Source organism: Crocuta crocuta, unplaced genomic scaffold (genome assembly GCF_008692635.1).
Source record: "Crocuta crocuta isolate KB4526 unplaced genomic scaffold, BGI_CrCroc_1.0 scaffold56, whole genome shotgun sequence".
NCBI lineage: Eukaryota > Metazoa > Chordata > Mammalia > Carnivora > Hyaenidae > Crocuta > Crocuta crocuta.
Window position 1 is genome coordinate 2,052,118 of NW_027531334.1, and position 24,870 is coordinate 2,076,987.

Sequence of the window (24,870 nt, forward strand, 5' to 3'; positions counted from 1 at the left end):
TGTTTTTCCTTTAGAATGTCTTAGAAGAGATACTGTAAAACTATGCAAATATCCTGTTTCTCCTTAAACTTTCATTTACTAATTTAATTATGGCATTCATTGGTAGATCTTGCCTGCAATATTAATATGTTTGTCTAATGATGATTTTGTATTTCCTTCATTTCTTCTCCATTTATTAATTGAAATTCTTCCAGAAAGAAAACCTGTCCCTTCTCCCCAATTTATTTACTTATTTATTCAATTACCTACTTTTATCATTAGGGGCTCCTAGATATGTATTTTATTCTGTGGGTTATAATCTATTATTATCTTTGTTTACTCGGTTCTTCAAATTGTTCGAACTTTAGCCATTGGGAAATCTTTCAGGTTGATTTCAAAATATTTCCATTGTTTTGGGGGCACTTCCTTTCTTTCTGGCACCATAGGACATTCCAGGCTCATCTTGTATTTTTCCTGTCCCAGCTCTGGAATCAACAACCACTTCTACATGAAACTCTGGTTTCTTTATTGGAAAATAGTGTTTAGAAACCAAGATCTTTTTTTTTTTAATGTTTTTATTTACTTCTAGGGGAGAGAGAGAGATAGCATGAGCAGGGGAGGGTCAGAGAGAGAGGGAGATACAGACTTTGAAATAGGCTCCAGGCTCTGAGCTGGCAGTCAGCACAGAGCCCGATGCGGGGCTCGAACCCACGAACCGCGAGATCATGATCTAAGCGAAAGTCGGACGCTTAACCGACTAAGCCACCCAGGCGCCCCTACCAAGATCTGAATAGTAGGTGCTCTCAGTGCTACTGGGGTGTCAATGCATAGCAGACAGCTGAGAAATATGTGTGTATAGTAACCCACACATGCACCCGCATTATTTGTATTTCTGTGTCTATCTGTGTACATATTAAAATCCATGAGTTCATACTGGTATCTCTAATTCCAGTGCAGTAGCACAGGGTCATGCTATCCTTCCCTCTTCCTTGTTTATATCTTATTTCTATAACTGTATGTTTATTAAAATAATCATGAGTTCATAATGATACCTTCAACTCTAATCCAGCACCACAGGTTTCAGTGTAGCCCATCCCCCTTGCTGATTTGGAATTTTTTTCAGACAGTGAGATACCTGATGCTTATTATCGAAAATCTATTTACTTATTTAATCCTAATATACTATAAAAGTAGTTGAGGAATTGCCAACTCATACTGCTGTGTAAACAAATAATACTAACTAGAGTCATTTTTTAGTCTTATGCATCCACGATATTGCTAGTTAAGTTAGTTCTGTTCTTTCCCTTCTGCTGCCCCTTCTCTGTGGTGTGATTGTGTTGTTCATTTGTAATATTGTCAGTGAACCTGTAATTTTGGATTTCTTCAGTGTATATGAGTGTAACTGAGAAATGGAGAGAATCCACCTACCAGACTCCTCCAGCTTTTACATCGACTTGGCTAGAGACAGGACAGTCCTCTGGTAAATGCCATAGAGTAGCTCGTTACCTTGGCCCTAGTCCACATTCCTACCCTGGTTCTGAAGGAACCGAAAGCTGCCCTTAGGTAATGAAACTTAAACACTCAGCAGCCTAAATATGATCACAGGATAAGAAGGGGGGAAATGCCTAGCTGGCTTGCAGTGAGCGACTAGATTACAGGAAAGTCTTGTCAGCACCCTCAAAATGGTTCACTGGCAGAAACCCAACAGCAAGCTACATAGGGTATTTACAGGAAGACTTTAAAGACTCTGTTTCTAGGAGTTTTCTAGTTCAGTCTCCTTTAATTCTTGTAATTCTTTGTGCTTGGCTCTGGATTATATTTGTTCCCCCCATGCCATCTCTTAACATTACATTTGGGCCAAGTTATTTAATAGGAGACTTTCTGAGAGAAACTGAGCAGGCCCTCTTATCCAAACACAAGTTCAGGTGCAGCACCATGCATGGATCTTTCCCACATATTTCATTGCCAGATCTCTCTGTTTTATTAAAACCATCTGTTTTTACATAGAAACTTTCTACTTCCATTTTCTCTCCTATTTTCTCTTTGATCTTGCAGTGAAATCTCTTGGGGAGATTCAGCAATCCACATGTCATTACTAATTAGCAGAAACAAAAAGGGATTAACTATGAAACTCTTATACTCTTTGGAAAACGGCCTTCTGAATTCTCACCTTATTCTGAAATACATTTTATGTCTTCTTAATAAGATAAGAAAGTCTATGAAAAAGACTTGGGAAAGTCGAAGAGAACAATGAAAGATGGATTAATACTAACTTAAATCTTAATTCTGTGGGGGAGGGTTTTGGTTTGCTTATTTGGTTGTGTTTTTCTGTTAGTAAGATAATAGTGACCCCAAGAAATCATTAATGTTACCCTTATGGCATAGCACCTTCCAAAAGGCCACCCTAAACTAAACCATGGAAAATGGGCATATATGAAAAAGAAGTCTGGATTTTTCTAACAAGATGATGAAAACAGTAGTTAAGTACCTCATTTATATAGCTTGATTCATCCCTAAAGATCTTAGTTCCATTGGGACTGCCTACATGCCACTGAGGTAAAGCCATTTCTGAACTGAAACATAGCAACCATCCTCTCAGCAATGTTGTCTGTGTTTGGAGGAGGAAATGAAGGAAAAGCCTTTTTGCAAATAAAACTGTAGGAAAAGAAATATCAGACACACACATAAAGGACATTGACTCTAAGCTTATCAGCAAAGACCATGTGTGTGTGGTATGCATTTTAGGAGGGGTTTGAAACATTATTATGTATTACTTCATATAGCTAACTCTGGAAAATATCCAAGTAAAATCTGATCGATGTTAGTAAGGGGGTTGTTTGTTCATTGTGTTGTTCTGTTCTTCCTTACCCTCACTCTCTGAGTAACTAGGGTTTCCCATTCTCACAGAGGAGACAGTGAGGGCCAGGTTACCAAAACATCATGCTGGGGTTTTGCTTTTCAAAAATACCATGAAGCCATTTGATCCAGAGGTTCCAATTCATGTATGTGTAATTTTATATCTTTTGAAAAAAGTACTGATTAAATTTTGCTTTAAAAAAAATAAGAGCTTTTGGTGTAAATGGAGCCCATTCTATAAAATTTTACAGTGTAGAATATCATTTCCCCTAAATACTAGACATTTCAGGTGAATATATATACAAGGATCTTGAGAACCATATTGGTAGAAACAAATGACATCACATCACATTGTCTTACTGTCAGACTACCCTGGAGGTGAACCTAACATTTGTCTAATATATTCTGAGATGAGCTGTACTCTTAGCATAGTCGTGTGTATGGCTGGGGGCGAGGAGAATATACAGGGAGTGGGGATTGGTAGGAGGGAAGAAATCTGGAAGACGAAGGGAGAGGTGTGGGAAGCAGCAGGTCTGCCTTCCTTAAAGACAGGAGGCCCTGAAACCTGGTCTAAGCTACATTGAGGAAGGAGCCTTATCTTAACAAATAGGTTATAGGCTATATTATGATCATTCTTCTTTAAAAGATCCAGAGAGGAGGACACTTGTGGGGATGAGCACTGAGTGTTATGTGGAAACTAATTTGACAATAAACTATTAAAAAAAAAAAAAAAAGATCCAGAGAGATTTGTTAGTTAAGAATTTACTATATATGGGGATGCCTGGGTGGCTCAGTGGGTTAGGCATCCATCTCTTGATTTCAGTCCAGGTCATGATCACCGTTTGTGAGTATAAGCCCCACATCGGACTCTGTGCTGACAGTGCGGATGCTGTTTGGGATTCTCTCTCTCCTCTCTCCCTGCCCTTCCTGTGCTCACTTGTTCTCTCTCTCTCTCAAAATAAATAAATAATCTTTAAAAAAAAAAAAAAAGAATTTACTATATGGTAAGACTAAGCAACATCTTTCTGAAATTGTACTATTTCTGAAGTGAAACAGAATTAGATAATTAAAGCAACATTATTGATTGAAAGTTCTTAGAAAGTTCTTAAAATGCCCTCATGTTGGCAACGCACAGTTATACATATATGAATGAAGTGATTTAATGTCTGATGTCTAGGATTTATTTTTAAATACTCCAGGGGGAAAAAAATGAATGGAGGAGAGATAAAACAAGATTAGCAAAAGGTTGATAATTTTTGAAGTTGAATGAGGGGTTTATTCTTCTACTTTTGGGTATATTTGTTAAATTTCTGTAATAAGGGGTATTTTTGTGTGGGGGATTTTTTTTTTTTAAGTTTAAACAGGAAGGAGAAAAAACTTAAATACAGAAGTTAAAAGAGCATCACATCTTCCAGGATATAACAAGAGTAGCTTTTTGTGTGTAACCAATGCTAACGTTTTGCACAGAGGTTTTGCACAGCGGTATTAGTCCAAGTTTAGGCCTTTGGGCTTCTGCATGGAACCAGGTGTTGTCCAGGGCTTGGTGCTATGTGCAGGGAACTGAATGTATTTTCCTTAATATAACTACCTATAGGAGTATTTAGCTTTGGGGTAGGGGACACAATGATTTCCTCTCTTTACTTTGGGATGTAAGGATGAAAATCAGGAGTAGGGTGCGTCACAGGGTAACTCCTTCCCAGGGCATACATTTTGCCAGGATAAGGATCTTCCTTTCCCCAACCCCCAGGACTGCATAGCCTAGCTCTAGTGGTCTCCAAGAGGAAAACAGTTGAGGATTACTTCCTTATGTAGCTATAGAGTGCCTGTTCCTTTTGGCCAGGGAGCAGCAAGGAGTTGCCTGGGCCCTGCGGGGCGTGTGTTTTTATTGCTAACATCAGAGCCTTGGCCAACACCTCCCGAGCACTAGTCGCACCACAGTTAGTTCTGTTCAGTTCTTTTTTTTTTTTAATGTTTTATTTATTTCTAGGAGAGAGAGAGAGAGACAGCGTGAGCAGGGGAGGGTCAGAGAGAGAGGGAGTCACAGACTGAAACAGGCTCCAGGCTCTGAGCTGGCAGTCAGCACAGAGCCCGACGTGGGGCTTGAACCCACAACCGCGAGATCATGACCTAAGCAAAAGTCGGACGCTTAACCCACTAAGCCACCCAGGCGCCCCAGTTCTGTTCAGTTCTATTCAGCAGAAATAAACTGTAAACTTGTTGACATTTTTGTCCTCTTTACAATGCATTGTTTATTTTTCCATGACTGAGAATTTTGATGCAATTATCACTGAGCTTTCTGACAAAAGGGAAATAGCTGAGGAATTTTGATGAGTTCCCCACTTCATTAATCAGAACAAGCGTCTCTTGTGACAGGGTCAGAATTACAACGAAGATTAGGTAGCAAATTGCTGTTCCACCTGATGCCAATCATTCCCCACGACAGCAGTGTGATTACACGTCAGGAAAGAGCTTTTCTTGCCAACAAAACGAGGGCAATTCCAGTGTAGGTAATAAATTTAGCAGGGTGAGCTGTCATTTCTCCTCTTGAGTGGAGTCCTTAACTATCAGAGGATGTCTTGTGGAAGATTTTAAGAGGAAGAAAAGCATTTCCCTTAAAATCTTTGTAAATTTCACTCTATGTAGTATTTTATTTTATAAATTATTATAGATATGTATTTAGGAACAGTTCTTCCCACAGTGATTTTCATTATCTTACTTACCTGTACAAAGCCTTAACTCTCACCAAAAATATGTTAAAGAAATGTGGAATTTAATACAAAGAATACATGGCCGTAGCTGAAAATCTGTCAGAAATAAAACCTGGTGCAGAAATAAAGGAACTAGGTAAGAAATAGAGGAGGTCAGATTAGTCATCTGACTAGTTAAAATGTTAAATTCTGAAACAATTTATTAAATAAAATGTACTAAACAGAATATATTCCTTTTCCAACACAGTTGTGATTTTAAGTAATAGTTCTTGTTTCAAAGAGCAAAAGGATAGAGCACTATTGTAGTGTCACTGAAGAGGCGGAGCAGGCCTGGGAGCAGCAGGGACTCAGCTGGGGGCAGAGGTAATAGAGAGAATAAATAGATCATGACTATGGAAGTGTGCCACTTCTTATCCCTTCTAAATAAAAGCAGAATGCTAGCATCTTCCCGAGAAGACAGGACTGAGAATATTTTCCTTCCCCAAATACTTTCCTCCAAGCACATTTATGGGAATCCTATTTGCCCAAATAATGTTTGCCATGAATTAAGAATAACTAAGTGGCTATTCTTGATTCACACTTTATTTATTTATTTTTACTTTAATGAGATTGCCCTTTTGAATAGTCAGGAAAGACCAATCACAAGTCATTTTCGAGAAAGCAGTTGCTGTGAGGGCACCCAGGTGGCTCAGTTGGTTGAGTCGCTGATTCTTGATTTCTGCTTAGGTCATGATGCCTGGTTATGGGATCAAGCCCTGCTTTGGGTTCTGCTCTGAGAGTAGTGACTGCTTAAGATTATCTCTCTCCCTCTACCCCTCTCCCCTTCTCATGCTCTCTCTATAAAATAAAATACATTAAAAAAAAAAAAAAAGCAGTTGCTGTGAGTCTGTCACTTTGCTGTTACTTTTTGTAGTGAAATGGAATCCTAGATCATTAAAACTGATCATTTTGCTCTTAAAGTCTAACCTTAACTATTTTAATTTTTTATGTCTTTATTTTGAGAGACAGAGACAGAGAGCAAGTTGGGGAGGGGTAGAGAGAGAGGGAGACACAGAATCTGAAGCAGGCTCTGAGCTGTCAGCACAGATTCCGACACAGGGCTCGAACCCACGGACTGTGAGATCATAACCTGAGCCGAAGTTGGACGCTTAACCGACCGAGCCACCCAGGTGCCCCTAACCTTAACTATTTTAAAGAAATATATTGGCAATAGCATTTATTAACACAAATTTTTCCCTTTTAAATTTACATGTGTTCCAGCAGTGCTCTTCTACCATAGTAAGGGATATATTGAGTTCTTTCTCTTTTAGTATAAAAGAAGCAAAAAATTTGCCCTTCATTTTAGAAGACTTTTTGCCTAATATAGATTGGGTCATCAGGATGCCAGAATGTTTCCATGTTAGCCTTAGGTATGCCACTGCCCTTTCACTCTTTGAATTTAGTCATTAACCCTTCTCTACTTGAAGTTTAGCTTCATAAAGTAAATCATAATATCTGCAGTCTCTCCATTTGGTAATGATGGCCTACAAATTAATAAAACAGTGCTTGTAATATTGTGCTTACAGTAATGCTTTGAACTTTGTAGACAAGGACTGTAGAAACCCAAGAAGGACACTATTAATAGTGTTATCATTGTCCAGGTGGATTATGTTTGTACTATTTCATCATTAGAAACATTCCAGGAGTTAAAATTAGAGACAGCTACACACAGAATATTTCATCAGGTCATTCAAGAGGAATATCTTAAATGAATCTGGTAAACACACGGTATTTTCTTTTGACTATTACGTACAAGTTAACAATATATTTCTTTTCATGGTCTATTTTGTGGGTTAGATAGGAAAATAATAATGCAAAAAGTGTATCCCCTCAACTTGGCAACTGTGTGTCTTTTCTTTATTATGACTGCAGACATATCCTGTATTCAGCAAATGTCCCTTCCTCTCTCCTTCTCTTTTTCCCTTCTTGCCTCCTTCCTTCCCTCCTTCACTTCCTTCCTTCCATGGCATCTAAGGTGAAGGTCTACACAGTTGACAGTATGTCTACTCATTTGACATAATGGAAAGGGAACAAGGGCTTTTTAAAGTTTGCCATGGTTTCTCCTGATAAATAATAACAAAGATTTTGTAGTTTGTCTAAATGGAAATAAAACTGAATTCTTGTGTTAAAAACCACTCCTGACCAAATGGGCTATTTCTAAGAATTCCAACATATGCTCCCTTATGTTACCAGTCTTTTAATTTATATATCCTCTCTCCCTATAACCTCTCAAAAGGAGAGATTATTTCTTTTTTTTTTTTTTATGTTTTATTTATTTCTAGGAGAGAGAGAGAGAGAGAGAGAAAGACAGCGTGAGCAGGGGAGGGTCAGAGAGAGAGAGTCACAGACTGAAACAGGCTCCAGGCTCTGAGCTGGCAGTCAGCACAGAGCCCGACGCGGGGCTCGAACCCACGAACCGCAAGATCATGACCTAAGCGAAAGTCGGACGCTCAACTGACTAAGCCACCCAGGCGCCCCAAGGAGAGATTATTTCTTAACATTGTTCCCAGTTCCCAAATTTAAACCCATGGAGGCTGCTTACTCAATGTTGTAATAGTGAAAGATAAGTATTATTACACAGATAGAAGCAGTAAGTACAGATGATCCTGGTAGAGCCAACAAGTGCTTGAAGCTGGTCATTAGGCATCCCCTATACTTCCCACAAAGTCACTTTCTATGAGGTTACTTTGTCTTTTATTGCCACCGACACAGATTTGCCATTTCCATTCATGGGACCCACTCCCTTTCTTCTAGAGGCCCACAGTCTTGCAGAAACCAGTGAGCAGGGGATTATAATACAGTGTGATGAGCGTTTTGACAGAAGCAGGGTTGCTCTGAGAACACAGTGGAAGGGCACTTCGATTTGCAGAAAGCAGTTGGTGATAGGAGAACTTCCAGGGAGAAGTGAATTCTGAAGGAGTCGAGTAAAGAGGGCAGAAAAGGAGGACCAAGAAATTAGTATGAACATAGGAAGGTGTTAAGCAGTGTGGCTGATGTAAGGCTGAGAGTTATCTGATGTAGTGGGCACAATAAGTTTACTGTGAAGGTAGAAGATGAAGGCAAAGACTGGATCTCAGAGATTTTCTGAGACCATGAGTCAAGTACTTCTCTGGGGATATCTTTAGGGTGAGTGGAACTTGGCCTTACTTGTTTTCAGATGCATGGAGTGGAAGATCACAAGCATCCTGAGCATCTAGTGTCTCTAGGCCTGCTCTCCCAAGCTCTACCATGGTCATGGTAGCCCCGCTGAAGCTGTTGTAACTGTCTCGTTTCCAGGGACAAGAAACCCCCATTCCATCCTCATGGGATCTTCTATAGTCCTTTGTGTAGGACATTAGCAGGTGTTAATAACAGAAATTAACTAATCGGTTGGTACTTTATTAAGTTTATTTTATCTATTTATTTGGGAGGGGGGCAGAGAGAGAAAGAGGGAGAGAGGGAGAGAATCCCAAACAGGCTCCACGCTGCCAGCACAGAGCCTGACGTGGGGCTCGAACCCATGAACTGTGAGATCATTACCTGAGCTGAAATCAAGAGTCAAATGCTTAACCAACTGCCCGGGCACTCCAATCAGTTGGTATTTTAAACTCCAAGAGAAGTTGGCCATCCTCCTGGAAGCAGGTGTTTCAAGCTTTTCAAGTCCCTTAACTCACATCTCAGATGTGACTGCTGCTCCAGCTCCCCAAAGGACTGGTGCCTGAGAATGAGAACTAAGTATTGTAGTTTAAGCCACAAGGCATAGCTGCATGGCTTGAATAGGTCTTGTCATTATTAGCATAAAGCAGTTATACTTGGTTCTCCTTCCATCAAGACAACAGTTGCTAGATTTATTAGAAAAAGTGTGAGGGGGAAATCTGAGGTGACAGCTATCGGTATTAGAAATTACAAACACTAGAACTGATCAGTGGTGATTTTCCACATGTTTCCATTACAGTGTCAAAAACGGTATTTCTCTGCCTGGCACAAGCTGATCCTTGATCACAGGATCAAGCTGGGAAAAGCTGGGACCCTGTCTGACTGGAAATTTCAACTGAAAGTCCTGCGGGCCTGGAGAGACTACACGAGATCCCAGAAGTTGGTGCGGGAGACTCAAGCCATGGAAAATTACCTCAGGGAAGAAAACAGGTACCATTATTTGTACTATGAAAATCCTGCTGGTGTATTACAGGACATTTTTCCTCCTGAAGAATCCCAAAAATAATCAAAAAGTTATGTTCACTAGAATCATCTCATCCATTATAAAATGTAGTAACCACTGTTTTTCTATATTACATCCCAAACTAGAAAATTTTAACTCAGTCAGTTAAGCATCCGACTCTTGAGCTCAGCCCAGGTCTTGATCTCAGGGTCATGAGTTCACACTCGGCGTGAAGTCCACTTAACAGAAAAGATAAAGAAAAAAAAATTTTAGCTGAAAAGTGTAAGCAAAAATTTCATTAAAATATACTGATGTACATGCTTTCCTTTTCTGAAGGAAACAAGTACTAGGTTTTTCCCTTGCCCTCTGACGTCATAGCATTGCACCTTGGACCATTTTACTAACTGAGAAGACAGAGTTTGGTTTATATGCCAGTAATTCTCACTGATGGAAATACCTGTCTGCACACTGAATGTTAATTAGGAACACAGGGAGCATCCATCTGCCAAATACATTTTCTTCTATTCATTTCCAAGTTCAGCTCTGCATCCTTGAACCAAAATCATGGGTATAGAAGGAACCATTTGTTTATTTGGAGGTGGGGACAGTTTATGTGCTTATGTGTAATCACTTCTCTTACCAGCAACTCTGTTATTCAGGGTGAAAACCTGAATGAGTGCTGTGTGAAATCATTGTTATATAGAAGGAAGTGGTGCCCCCTGGAGTTGTGCAGCCATGTGACAGCATCAGACCCTGGGGTGGATACACAGGAGCCTGAAGCCCGGCCCCACAGTTTTATGGGGAACACAAGATCTATAAACAGGACAGAGGCTGAGCTCCCTCATAAACTGCATAAGGCATCCCCTGTGCCTCTGAGAACTTAGCAGAAGGAAGTGTTGCACTGACGAGGAGGCTCCTACAGAGTGCCAGGAAGGTCTTGATCGGGAAGGTGGGCCTTGAGCCGGACTCTGTTCCATAAGTATGAAGTTCCTAGGTGGGGACGGGGAGATGAGGTAATGGCACTTGGTGCAGCCATTCAGGTTGGCCAGACTTTATCAAGCATGTGGTTTTCAAGTTCATCAATTTGTGAAAGGCATTGAATGCCAAGACAAGGAGTTTAGGAATTCTTTGGTAAATAAAGGTGAAGTCTTGATAATTTTAAGCAGAAGGATGACCTAGTCAATTTCCTTTCTTTACAGTATGCTAGAGGGAATCTTTAGTGGAAAAAAATAAAGTCAGCTTAGAAAACTTTCTCATAATTCATTTCTAAGTTCTTAAGACCTAGCGATTCATATAAGGAATTGGGATGATAGCTTACTGAAAAAGGAATGGCTAGCAGGATATGCTGGATAAAGGAGAGAAACTGGAGGTGCCACAAAAGGGAAGTGACATGAGTGATGGCATGAAGGGAGTGGAAACTGAGTGTTGAGGTTAAACGTGGCCTGTGAAATTTACATACCAGAAAATTTATATAAGAAAAATCTGAAGAACTTGAGGTTTCATTGCAATTAAGCTGTTTAAATATAAAATCACTAAATGGGGATTTCATAATAGCATTATATTCCAATTTTTTTAAAGATCTTAGAACTTTTTGTCTCGTATCTGTGAATTATTTTCAGGTGTCTATTTTTAAATGTTCAGAATAGGTATTACATTTTTTTTTTAAAGTTCCAGAGTTAGAAAATACTTAACTTATAATATTTTTTTTACTACAGAACTTTATTGCAAAAAAAATTTAGAGCAGAAAGCCACCTCAAGGATCATCTGATCCTGCCTGTCATTTTACATAGGTTAAAAGTAAGGCCTGGAGAGAGTAAATGACTCTCTCAAGGTCCAAAGGGTAACAGTAGCTAGTCCGGGACTAGAGTCTGGTCTCTTTGCTTCTGATTCAGATGCTCTTTCCGATGCCACACTTCTTCAGTATTAAATGTTAAATAGCATCTAGGTGGTGGTTCCCTAAGACAGCAGTATTTTTCAGTTATGTGGCAATTTACTTTAGACGGCTGCAGACAAGTATGCTGGTGTAATTTTGATTGGGATTGCATTGAATGTGTAGATAGCTTTGGGTAGTAATGACATTTTAACTATATTCTTCCAATCCATGAGCATGGAATGTCTTTCCATTTCTTTGTGTCTTCTTCAATTTCCTTCATAAGTTTTCTATAGTTTTCATCATACAGATCTCTTATATCCTTGGTTAGGTTTATTCCTAGGTACTTTATGGTTTTTTTGTGCAATTGTGAATGGGATCAGTTTCTTGATTTCTCTTTCTGTTGCTTCATTGTTGGTGTATAAAAATGCAGCTGGTTTCTGTATGTTGATTTTGTACCCTGCAACATTGCTGAATTCTTAGATCAGTTCTAGTAGGCTTCTGGTGGGGTCTGTCAGGTTTTCTATGTAGAGTATCATGTCATCTGCGAAAAGTGAAAGTATGACTTCTTTGCCAATTTTGATGCCTTTTATTTCCTTTTGTTGTCTGATGGCTGATGCTAGGACTTCCAGCACTATATTAAATAGCAGTGGTGAGAGTGGACATCCCTGTCATGTTCCTGATCTCAGGGGGAAACCTCTCAGTTTTTCCCCGTTGAGGATGATGTTAGCTGAGGGTTTCTCATAGATGGCTTTGATGATGTTTAAGTAAGTTCCTTCTATCCCGACTTTCTCAAGTGTCTTTATTAAGAAGCGATGTTGTATTTTGTCAAATGCTTTTTCTGCATCTATTGACAGGATCATATGGTTTTTATCTTTTCTTTTGTTGATGTGATGTATCACATTGATTGATTTGCGAACCAAAAATAAAGCAGTAATTAACAAATGATAAGACATGCTGGAAACATAGGAGTAGAACCATCCTTTGTGCTGCTTTCCTACAAACCCGTGGCTCTCTGTATGTTTTCCTTTGTTCTAGAAAGAAGGATGGGATATTAAAGGTGGGGAAAAGCTCTAAGTTAGCTACTGCAGGCAGAAACCAAGAAATATTAGTGGGATTGAGGGTGTCTGGAGAGGCTGGTTCTTTTCTGTGTTCATCAGAGTTTCTCCCAGTATCTCAGTTGATACCAAATACATATTTGTTGAATAATAAGTGAGTCAATAAGGAGTTTATTTGCTTCCCCTTTTGCAATTTAACTTGATAGTGTTTTCAAGCACTTTTTTTCTAAATAATGAGCTCTAGGAATATAATGGGTTACTAACCGTAGAAACTAACTCTTACCAGCTTGGCAAGGCACAGGTGGTTCTGTAGCCCATTCACCTGGACGTGGAAATCATTTGCTGTGCCCATTACTCAGATGTCAGCTGTGTCTTCAACCTCCAGCTCCTGCATCCGCACTTGTTTCTGACACCTGGGGTTTACCTTCCCCGGCCAGCTCCCCCATGCAGGGCCGAGCTTTCCCAGCTCCCTTCCCTCCATCCTTCCGTCTTCTCCTTCGTCCTTTCTTTAATTTTCTTTTGTTCCCTCTCTCTTCTATTTTTGTCTCTCTCTTTTCTTTTAAAAGCAGTTATGGTAATGGTGCTATAAAATTCCAATACAACATTATAATATAATCTCAACATTAACAAATATTCCCAAACCTGAGAATTCACTGGCTTAGGTTATAAAACAAAACCCTGGTGCACATGCTTAGGTGTAGACCCTTTGATGTGGTGATGTTGGAATCTGAACCGTATTTTTACTTTGTTCAGCATGTTCACGTGCGAAAGCTGGCTTCAGTTCTTCCATTGCTCCTCTCTCCCTTCCTCTCTTAAATTTATGACCAGACCTAGACAAAATTAGGAAGAAGCAGAGTTTGTTTTCAACATCCTCCACCAGCCCTTCTTCAGCCCCTGATTTCTCATTCTTTCCTCAGAAGCACCTCTGTCTTCCCCTCATTAGCCTCCACATTACCTGCTATCCTGCTCTGTCTTGTACCAGAACTCTGGGCCTTGCCCCACATATGCTTTTCTCTCTTCCCTTTGTCCCTCAAGCCCATCATCCTTTTTCACTGTAATCCTCAATTGATGTTATTCCTCAGGAAACTGCATATACTTTAGCAGGCGTGGTCTGGAAACAGTGCCCAAAATGTAAGTGTGGGGGATTTGAGGGTACTGTGGCAGGCCAGTGGGAAAACTGGCCCTTTGACATCCCTCAGACCATGGCATTCATTTGTTCACTCATTCTTTCATTCTGTTTCATAGAATTTATTCTTTCAGCCAGCCAGCGTTATTGACATTTACTGGGTACTAGGCTCTCTCCTAAGTACAGGGAGAGGGGATTGAAAAAAGTGTTAAATACTTGCCTTCTAGGAGTTTTCCATTTAAGTGAAGTTAAACATGGTACCCAACTACTAAAAATAATTGCAACAGAAGGCACCATAAGATAAATACTCAAGAGTGACATGGACTTGGCTATTGTGCATTATAATCCCCTGAGGAGCTTTTTAAAAATAGGAATTCATGGGCCCCATCTTCTGAGAGAGACAGAATGTGGCTAAGTAGAAGAGGGCGTTTTTCAGTTTGGGGGAAAAACTGGTAAACCAGCACATAGGCAGCTTGTGGGGAAGCAGGCTGTGGTGAGCCCACGTGCTAGCCTAGAAGAAGGGAGGCTGAGTTGAAAATAGACGGTCAGATAGCCCCATTTTCCCACTCCTCATCTGAGCATTCTTTTGGGCAGTCACTTACAGAGCCCCTCTGTGAATCATGTTCGACGCCCTTCCCTCCATGCTCAGCTGGGTATGAAGGCAAGAGGCCAGAAACTGCATCGCTTCTGAAGCTGGTCAGGCTCCTCATCTGTCTGTCAGAGAGGCAGGGACTTGTACTGCCTGGCTCACTTCAAAACTCTTTAAGACAGAATTGTGTTAGCTCCTGCTTTCTCCCTGGGGGCTCCCTGGTGCATTATTAAATGCACCAGCTCATTCATTCCTGCTCCTGCTCATCGCAGTGCAGCTGCTCGCACCACTGCTGTTTTCATGTGTCAGATTTCAGCACTCAGATCACTAGTGTGTGCTTATTTATTTATCGTTTCTCATATCCTTTTTAAAAATTCAAGACACTTTTCAGATATCTAGTAGTTTTGTCCTGAAGCAGAGTTATCTTCCATGAGAATTTGTTCTGTATGTTTAAGGGTGTGTGTGCGGGCGTGTGCGTGTGTGTGAATTAGATCTTTTTTTAAAAATCCTGTAGGACAAGCAATGTAAAGCATCCTTTTTATTTTTTTTTTTTAGGGTGACACCATTTTTAGGAGGAATCTGAGGGTTAGAAACTTCCAGGTGCTTATCTAGTATCCCTTATCTAATCAGTGTTCTTCTGACTTATAGGTTCTAGAACATGCACTGATCACTAAGTATCAATTCAGGTGTTGATTCTAAACAGCATGGTTCAGGGACACCTCGGTGACTCAGTCGATTAAACATCAGCTTCAGCTCAGGTCACGATCTCACAGTTTGTGAGTTTGGGCCCCGTGTCTGGCTGTGTGCTGACAGCTCAGAGCCTAGATTTTGCTTCAGATTCTGTGTCTCCCTCTCTCTGCCCCTCCCCCACTCATGCTCTGTTTCTTTCTCTCTCAAAATAAATTAAAATGTTAAAAAGTTAAAAAAAATAAACAGCATGGTTCATATTTAAACTCTTATTTAAACCTTTATAGTTTATATTTTTAACTTAAATTTTGTTAATTTTTTAAAATTAATTTATTTAAATTCAAGTTAATTAATATAGAGTGTAGTATTGGCTTCAGGAGTAGAAGCCAGTGATTCATCACTTATATATAACACCCAGTGCTCATCTCCACAGATGCCCTCCTTAATGCCCAGCACCCATTTAGCCCATCCTTCACCCACTTCCCCTCCAGCAACCCTCAATGTGTTCTCTGTATTTAAGGGTCTCTTATGGTTTGCCTCCCTCTCTGTTTTTATCTTACTTTTCTCTTCTTATGATTTTCTTTTTTTATTATTATTTTTATTTTTTAAATTTACATCCAGTTAGTTAGCATATAATGCAATAATGATTTCAGGAATAGAACCCAGTGATTCATCCCCTACATGTAACACCCAGTGCTCATCCCAACAAGTGTCCCCCTTAATGTCCCCTCACCCATTTAGCCCATCTTCCCACCCAGCAGCCCTCCAGTAGCCCTCAGTTTGTTCTCTGTATTTAAGAGTCTCTTGTGTTTTGTCCTCATCCCTGTTTTTATTTTTGCTTCCCTTCCCTTATGTTCATCTGTTTTATATCTTAAATTCCACATATGACTGAAGTCATATGATATTTGTCTTTCTCTAATTTCAGTAATTTCTCTAATTACCCTCAGTTCCATCCACGTTTTTGCAAATGGCAAGATTTCATTCTTTTTGATTGCCAAATAATACTCCCGTGTGTGTGTGTGTGTGTGTGTGTGTGTGTGTGTGTACACCACATTTTCTTTAGCCATTCATCAGTCAATGGACTTTTAGGCTCTTTCCATAATTTGGCTATTGTCGATAGCACTGCTGTAAACATTGGGGTGCATGTCCTCTTCAAAACAGCACATCTGTATCCTTCAGATAAATACCTAGTGATGCAGTTGCTGGGCTGTAGGGTAGTTCTATTTTTAATTTTTTGGGGAATCTCCATACTGTTCTCCAGAGTGACTGTACCAGTTTGCATTCCGACAGCAGTGCAAAAGGGCTCCTCTTTTTCCTCATCCTTGCCAACATCTGTTGTTGCCTGAGTTGTTAATTTTAGCTATTCTGACAGGTGTGAGGTGGTATCTCATTGTGATTTTGTATTTCCCTGATGATGAATGATATCATATGTCTGTTAGCCATATCTGGATGTCTTCTTTGGAAAAGTGTCTATTCATGTCTTTTGCCTATTTCTTCACTGGATTATTTGTTTTTTGGGTGCTGAATTTGAAAGTTCTTTATAGATTTTAGACACTAATCCTTTATCTGATATTAGAAGATACTGCAAATATCTTCTCCCTTTCGCTGCCTTTTAGTTTTGCTGATTGTTTCCTTTGCCATGAAGAAGCTTTTTATTTTGATGAAGTTCCAATAGTTCATTTATGCATTTCTTTCCCTTGCCTCCAGAGATGTGTTAAGTAAGAAGTTACCCTGGCCAAGGTCAAAGAGGTTTTTGCCTGGTTTCTCCTCTAGGATTTTGATGGCTTCCTGTCTTACGTTTAGATCTTTCATCCACTTTGAGTTTATTTTTATATATGGTGTAAGAAAGTGTTTCAAGTTCATTCTTCTACATTCTTCTACATGTTACTGTCCAGTTTTCTCAACACTTTGAGTTTGCTAAAGAGACTGTATTGGTTAGCCCATTCATTCTTTAGTAGGATGGTCTTTTGTCTCCAAGTATTTATTATATTTCCACATTTTTTTCTTGTGGTTGATTTCAAGTTTCATAGTGTTGTGTCTGAAAATATACACAGTATGATCTTGATCTTTTTGTACTTATTGAGGACTGATTTGTGTCCCAGTATGTGATCTAGTCTGGAGAACATTCCATGTGCCCTGGAGAAGAATGTGTTTTCTGTTGTTTTAGGATGAAATGTTCTGAATATATCTGTTAAGTCCATCCGGTCCAGTGTGTCATTCAAAGCCATTGCTTCTTTGTTGATTTTCTGCTTAGATGATCCCCGTCCATTGCTGTAAGTGGGGTGTTGAAGTCTCCTATTATTATGGTATTACTATCAATGAGTTTCTTTATGTTTGTGATTAATTGATATATACATATATTTGGGTGTTTCACATTAGGGGCAGAAATGTTTATACTTAGCTCTTTGTGGTGGCTAGGCCCCTTTATTATGATATAATGCCCTGTTTCATCTCTAGTTACAGTATTTATTTTAAAATCTAGATTGTATAATATAAGTATAGCTACTCCAGCTTTCTTTTGGTGACCATTAGCATGATAGATGGTTCTCTATCCCCTTACTTTCAATCTGAAGGTGTCTTTAGGTCTAAAATGGGTTTCTTATAAATAGCATATAGATGGATCTTATTTTCTTACCATTCTGACAACCTGTGTCTTTTGATTGGAGCGTTTAGTCCATTAACATTTAGAGTTTAAGTACTGAAGGATATGAATTTATTGCCATTGTGTTGCTCATGGAGTTGGAGTTTCTGGTGGTATTATTTGGTCCTTTCCTGTCCTTGTTGCCTTTGGTCTTTTTTTGTTTTGTGTCATGTTTTTCTCCCCTCAGAGAGTCCCCCTTAAAATTTCTTGCAGAGCTGATTCAGTGGTCATGAACTCCTTTAGTTTTTCTTGTCTGGGAAACTCTTTATCTTTCCTTCTATTTTGAATGACAACCTTGCCAGATAAAGAATTCTTGGCTGCATTTTTTTTTTCTGATTCAGCACATTGAATATATCCTGCCACTCCTTTCTGGCCTGCCAAGTTTCTGTGGATAGGTCTGCTGAGAACCTGTCTGTCTTCCTTTATGGGTTAAGGACTTTTTTTCCTTACTGCTTTCATAATTCTTTTTTTGTCTGTATATTTTGTGAATTTGACTATGATATGCCTTGTTGATGGTTGACTTTTGTTGAATCTAATAGGAGTTCTTTGTGTTTCTTGGATTTTGATGTCTATGTCTTTCCACAGATTAAGAAAGTTTTCCACTATAATTTGCTCACATAAAAACCTTCTACCCCTTTTTCTCTCTCTTCATCCCCCAGGACTCCTATGATTCAGATGTTATTCCTTTTTATTTTTTAAATTTGTATTATTATGTTTATTTATTTTGAGAGAAAGAGAGAGAGACAGAGTGCGAGCAGGAGAGGGACAGAGAGAGAGGGAGACACAATTTGAAGCAGGCTCTAGGCTCTGAGCTGTCAGCACAGAGCTTGACGCAGGGATTGAATTCACGAGTATGAGATCATGACCTGAGCCGAAGTCGGACGCTCAACCAACTGAGCCACCCAGATGCCCCGATGTTATTCCTTTTTAATAAGTCACTGAGTTCTCCAGTTCTTATAATGTGCTCTTTTGCTTTAGTTTCCCTTTTTTTTCTGCATCATTATTATATTCATTATTCTATTATTTTGTCTTCTATATCACCCCCCATTCTCTTGAAAAGGAAGACTGAAATGGATTTAATATCAATTATAGCACCATGAAGCCTCCTTAAAATCTCCAAAATACAGGGTTCAGGGAACTTCCAGGCAAGTGAACACATACCCACGCTGATACCCCAAATACACGGGGACAGAAGCTCTTGTGCTTAGGACCCTCCCAGACTTCACCCTATATATCTCTTCATCTGGTTGTTCATTGGAATTCTTCATCTGGTAAACATAAATGTTCCCCTAAGTTCTGTGAGCTACTCTAGCAAATTAATCAAACCTAAGGAGGGGTAGTTGGAATCTACAGTCTATAGCCAATTGATCAGAAACACAGGTGATAGGTAACCTGGTCTCGTGACTGGCATCTGAAGGTAGTAGGAATGGGGGAGAGTCTTATGGGATCCCCTTAACCTGTGGGATCTGACACTGTCTTTAGGTGGATGGTGTCAGAATTGAGTTTTCTTGGATACCCTGCTGGGTGTCCAAGAATTGCTTGTTGCTGTGGAGAAAAATGTCCACACGTTTCGTGACTAGAGTGCCAGAAGTAAGGTATTCTCTGAAAAGGTAAAGACACACAGGTGACAAACAGTGGGGAAGAACTGGGTTCTTCCCTACATTGGAAGGAAAATGGAGATTTTTCCATTATATTTGGTCTTTAGGGACAGCCTTTCTGTGCATGCAGTAAGTGTGATGATCAATCTATATACACATGCCAGAAATTCCCATTTGGAAGCATATTGGGACAGGATGTTTTCCAAAGGGAACTCTGTCCTTCATTTTATGATTACTTGGGAACTGTGTCTGAAACCATATCTTTTGGTTAGCATATCTTTTGGTTAGCACAGTATTGTACTGGATTGAGGTTTTAATGTTTTGTTTTGTTTTCTGAGAGAGAGAGAGACAGCATGAACGGAGGAGGGTCAGAGAGAGAGGGAGATACAGAATCTGAAACAGACTCCAGGCTCTGAGCTAGCTGTCAGCACAGAGCCCAAGGTGGGGCTCCAACCCACAAACCATGAGATCATGACCTGAGCCAAAGTCGGATGCTTAAACTACTGAGCCCCCCAGGTGCCCCGGATTGAGGTTTTTAAGACATATAATTGATTTTTCACTTTCAGAAATATTTATGTTTTTAGTGTTAATTTTTTAAAAAGTACAGAAATGAGCTAATTTGGAATATTGTCACTCTGCTGAAGTGAACAGCAGAGGGACAGGCATAAACCAGCCTTGTGTCTGGATCCCTACCTTCTGCATGTCTCCTCCTCCATCACAGCCCTCAAACATAGATATTTTAACACACTTTGAAATCCCCTACATGGTCATTATAGAGTGGCCTCTGAGCACTATGGTGAACATGTAATTTTTACCCATTTTCTTACTGTTTAGTCTTTTTGTTATACTTGTAGAAACATTTTTCTCTTTGCCTTTTTATAGTGTCCAAATAACCTCTTCCATGACAGTCAGAATCCTGGAGCGCTTTTGGCTGTTTATGCTATAAAAACATGAAATTAATACATCAGGTAGATTTCACACTCCCCCCTTCCTGAGCAGATTGATGTAAATTGAATTTCACATTAATCAGACAGAGCAATATCCATCTTCTATCCAGTGGAAATTTATGATTTTCACTTACTTAAGAAAAGTGCTATAGGCTTTCTGTTTCTTTCACTATTTAAACATTGGTATTTTTGGAGTTTTTTTTCTTACCTGCGTTGCTACCTTATTTATTATCCTATTTCCTCTGAAATTTTTATTTCAAGGTTATTCAGTCCCATATTAGATAATTTATTTCCATCAAATTAAATTCCATGTATAAATGTTTATATTATCACCTATATTGTACTTTTATTACAAAAACATCAGTCTGTTAATCAAATATTGAGTACCTACCATTAATACAGGAAAAGGAAACAATTAAGTACAATAAAACCCACTGTTGGCAGAGTTGTTGTTAGTGTTTATCCTGAATTTCATTATTTTAGTGGACTCTACTCTCACTAATTGGTTGTTTCATCCAATTCCTCTGACATAGGTTAAATTCTATGACTCTCGAACAGTCTTTTTCAAGCTAAGGGTTTTAACCCATTAATGGGACCTGAAATCAGACTCAAGATGAGCTGTTTTTCATAGAAATGGAATAGATCCAAAATGTCAGAATGCGCATCTGGTAGTAAGGGTAGATCTTGTTTAGTGAAACTTTGTTTCAATTACATATATTTTTGTTTCAAACATACACATACACCTATAAACTTGTATATTGCGTCACAGTGTAACATTTTTCTTACTGTAGGTGCCAGTCAAAAAAGATTTAAAAGTCACTTAAACTTTTAAGAACTCTAGAAATGTTCTCCTGATTCATTGACTTAAGAGCTTTGATTTTTTTAATGTAACCTCAAAGAGTCTGTGAGGAGAGGTAAGCGTTATGGATGTTCAACAGAAATGGGTATGCAAATAGTATTATAGAGAACATATTCAAGTCACTTTTACAAGATAAAATCAAGTAGGTATCTAAACGATAGATTTTAAACCTCAAAACTGACCCCTGATGCAATATAATAAGTTCCAAACTCCATAGCTTTCTTATTCAGGGACAATCATCCACTCAGAGATAGCGCTCAGAGACCTCCATGCTTGAATTCCAGGGCTGCCACAGAAATGTCTCTAATGGAGATCCCCTTTGGGAAGGGAATGTAGCAGGCATTTCTCAACTCCACTCAGTGGTGTCTCCTAATGTCATGAAGTACCTGGGAATTAGAAGAAGGTCTTCCTTAGGAAGAAAATGAACCAGACTCCTTACTAGATTCTGAATGAGTTCCATGAGGGCAGGTATGTTGTCTCTGACACACCTTTCACACTTTTCTAGTGTTTTCATTCATTCAGTTTAAGGATCTGATAAATGAATCCTTCTCTTTAGAAATCCTGTGTCTGATTCAGTTCTTTCACAAGATCCACCCGCTTGGTTACACATTGACTTTTGTAAGTCTTCTATTTAATTTGTTATTGACAGTTCGCTTGTTAAATCTTGTTCCATTCCCTTTCAAATCTGTCTTCATTTGCAAGCATAGCTGAAATCTTCGTCATGCATTCATCTTTTCAAAAGTAGTGATTTAGGGGTCCCTGGGTGGCTCAGTCAGTTAAGCATCCAACTCTTGATTTTGGTTGAGGTCGCGATCTAACAGTTTCTGAGTTTAAGCACCAATTCGGGCCCACGCTCACAGCACAGAGCCTACTTGGGAGCTTCTCTCTCTCTCTCTCTCTCTCTCTCTCTCTCTTTCTCTCTGCCCCCTGCCACTCGCTTGCACACGTGGTAGCTCTGTCTCTCTCAAAATAAACTAAAAAAAATAAATAAATGTAGTCCTTTATATGCCTATTCTTCTTGCTCCTTTTTACTATTTTAGGGTAATTTAAAAAATGTATTATGTCTTTGTGGCATTATAGAATTCCTTCTGAGGTAATGTCTTAGATGCTAATACCCTCTACTAGCAGACTTTGTGTACCAGGGAATTTGATAAGCGATTCCATTTAGTTTAAATAAAAGGATAAGCCAGAGCTAAGATGGAACATTTCTGGGACTCCTTTAGACTTGTCTCATTTATATTATCAACTAACAAGCTATAAATGGCTTCTTCTTTTTAACGGAAGAACTTTGTTGCTTAGAAAACAACAACTGGCCACTGAGTATAACCGGAAACAAGTTCTCCGACACCGCTTTACAGAGTGGCAGCATTGGCATCATGCAGAGATCCTAAAGAGAGAGCTGGCTCAAACAAAGGAAGAAACCAGAAAGAGAATGAATGAGCTGCTGAAGGCAGCATCACTAGGGAAACTCAGCGCAAATGGGTCACCTGGCATCAGTCTACTTGAGGAGGCAGCAGCCATGGTGGATGCACCTGTAAGAAATGGAGAGGTACAATGTTTTTCCTTTGCTTGGTCTTGTATTTATTAAACACTGGTATCTGAGCTCTGCACTTGTATAGCCTGGGATATATTAGCCACTATCAGATTGCTTTGCCTGGATGATCTAAAAGATAAAAGCTGTCTACAGTGCACAAAGGTTACCTTTCAGTCAGTGTTTATTTTCTCGAACTGAATCTTCTTTTTATATATAACATATACATTTTGGTATAGTTGTGACTCAGTAGGGACATAATATAGAGAGGGAATTTAAAACAACTGAGGGGCGCCTGGGTGACTCAGTCGGTTAAGCATCCGACTTCGGCTTAGGTCATGATCTCACGGTTCGTGGGTTCAAGCCCCACTTCCGGCTCTGTGCTGACTGCCAGCTCAGAGCTTGGAGCGTGTTTCGGATTCTGTGTCTCCCTCTCTCTGTCTGAACCTCCCCTGCTCATGCTGTCTCTAGCCCTCTCTCAAAAATAAATAAAACATTAAAAAAAATTTAAAACAACTGAGAGAATCTTTCACAAAGATAAAGCATTGTTTATAACTTTTGAATTCCTCTTACTTGATTATCAGACATTTCCTTTGCAAATGAGCTTGTGACATACATATACACATATCTATGTATTTACACGTATCTATATATGGGGTTTTAAAGTTTTTATTTTTCTAATAAGAAAATCGTGTTAATTATGGTAATTTGATAGGAGAAAATGAGAGAGGAAAAAGAAAAGTAGCCTATAATTCCATCATCTGGAGGTAACCACCAATAATAACATGTTGGAATATGGCCATATAGTCTTTTCTCTATTCAGGAATATGCAAATTTTTCTCTTTAATATTTTATTTAACTTTTAAATTTTCTTCAACTTATTGAAGATATCTACTTTTTCATAACATATAATACAGAGGAAGTAAGGCCATTTTCTTTCTTCTTAATAACTATGTAACTATTCTGTTTTCCTAAAAAACTACTTCATAATTTTATAATATAACATGAGAATTTTCTATGCCACCAAATCCACTTCTACAACAGTAGTTCTCAATTGAGGGTATACCACAGATGAGACCTGTTAAATCAGAATTTCTGGTTGTGGGGCACCTGTATCTTTTTCAAGTTTCACAGGCGGCCCTGTGAATACCCCTTGCTTAAGGACTACCATTCTATAATGGCTGTAGATAGATGCTCTATTGTGAACCCTAAGCTAGAATCTGTGTACCTTTTTCTCTATTGCTGGACATTGAAGTTGTTTCCACTTTGCCCCTATTGTAAACAGTGCTTCAGTGAACATCACTGTAACGAAATCTTTGCAGGCATACACTTTTACTTAAATGCTTTACTTAGGATAAATACCTAAAAATAGAATGCCTGTTTTAAAGACGATTACCAAATTGCCCTTCCACAAAGTTTGTGCCAAAGAAATGCCTATTTTCCTGTCTAGTAACATGTTTTTCATTTTTGCTAAGTTGATAGGTAAAATATTTTCATCTTATTATTGCTACAACATTTGCATTTTTTATTATTAGTGAAGTTAAACATTTTTGGTAATGACCATTTACATATTTATGTATGTGAAAATGGAGATAGATAGTAACTTGTTTCTTCATGCCATTATACATTTTTCTGTTTGATTATTATATATATTATATATAATATATTGATTAATATATATATTATATATATTTTTCTTATTTGTAGGGCTCTTTATATTAGACTACTGATGCTTTTATTATGACATTTTGCATAAATTTTTTTCAGTTTTTTCATTGGTCCTTTTGAGTAAGTTTTGGTGTTTGGTACTATACAGAGTTAAGTTTTTATAGAGTGAATCCTATCAGTTTTTTCTTTCATAATTGCACTTGTCATATTTGATTTGCACTTGTCCTCACCTACCACCTCACCTCCACCCCAGGCCCCTCTGGTCTTCCACATAACACTGTTGAGCACTTAACTCAGACATGTAAAATAAACAATACCAAAGGGGCCCCAGTCTTGTTTTTTACCCTGATTTCTACCAGTAAGTAGGCTGGCTTTAATTTAAGCCTAGTCTCTCAGCAAAGAGTTATCATGAGGATGCTGCTTGGGACTTGTGTAACATTTTGGTCCCTTCCCCTAGGCAATTTATCTACCTTTATGTCAGTTAGATAATTTTACTTCCATTGAGACCCAAGAGAGTCTTCTATCTTAAGAAATAGCTGTGTGGAACCTTTTGCTTTACAAAGTTACACTGTTGTT

At 38.9% G+C, this 24,870-nt stretch overlaps 1 protein-coding gene across 1 annotated transcript in view; it reads left to right on the plus strand.

The window, feature by feature from the left end:
- The window catches only part of CCDC191 (coiled-coil domain containing 191), a 91,706-nt gene that overhangs the window by 27,770 nt on the left and 39,066 nt on the right, over window positions 1-24,870 (plus strand). Inside the window, exons 8-9 of the mRNA XM_077771843.1 lie at window positions 9,517-9,707; window positions 22,380-22,644. Of these exons, the coding sequence (XP_077627969.1) occupies window positions 9,517-9,707; window positions 22,380-22,644 (456 nt within the window). The remainder of the gene's footprint in view (window positions 1-9,516; window positions 9,708-22,379; window positions 22,645-24,870) is intronic.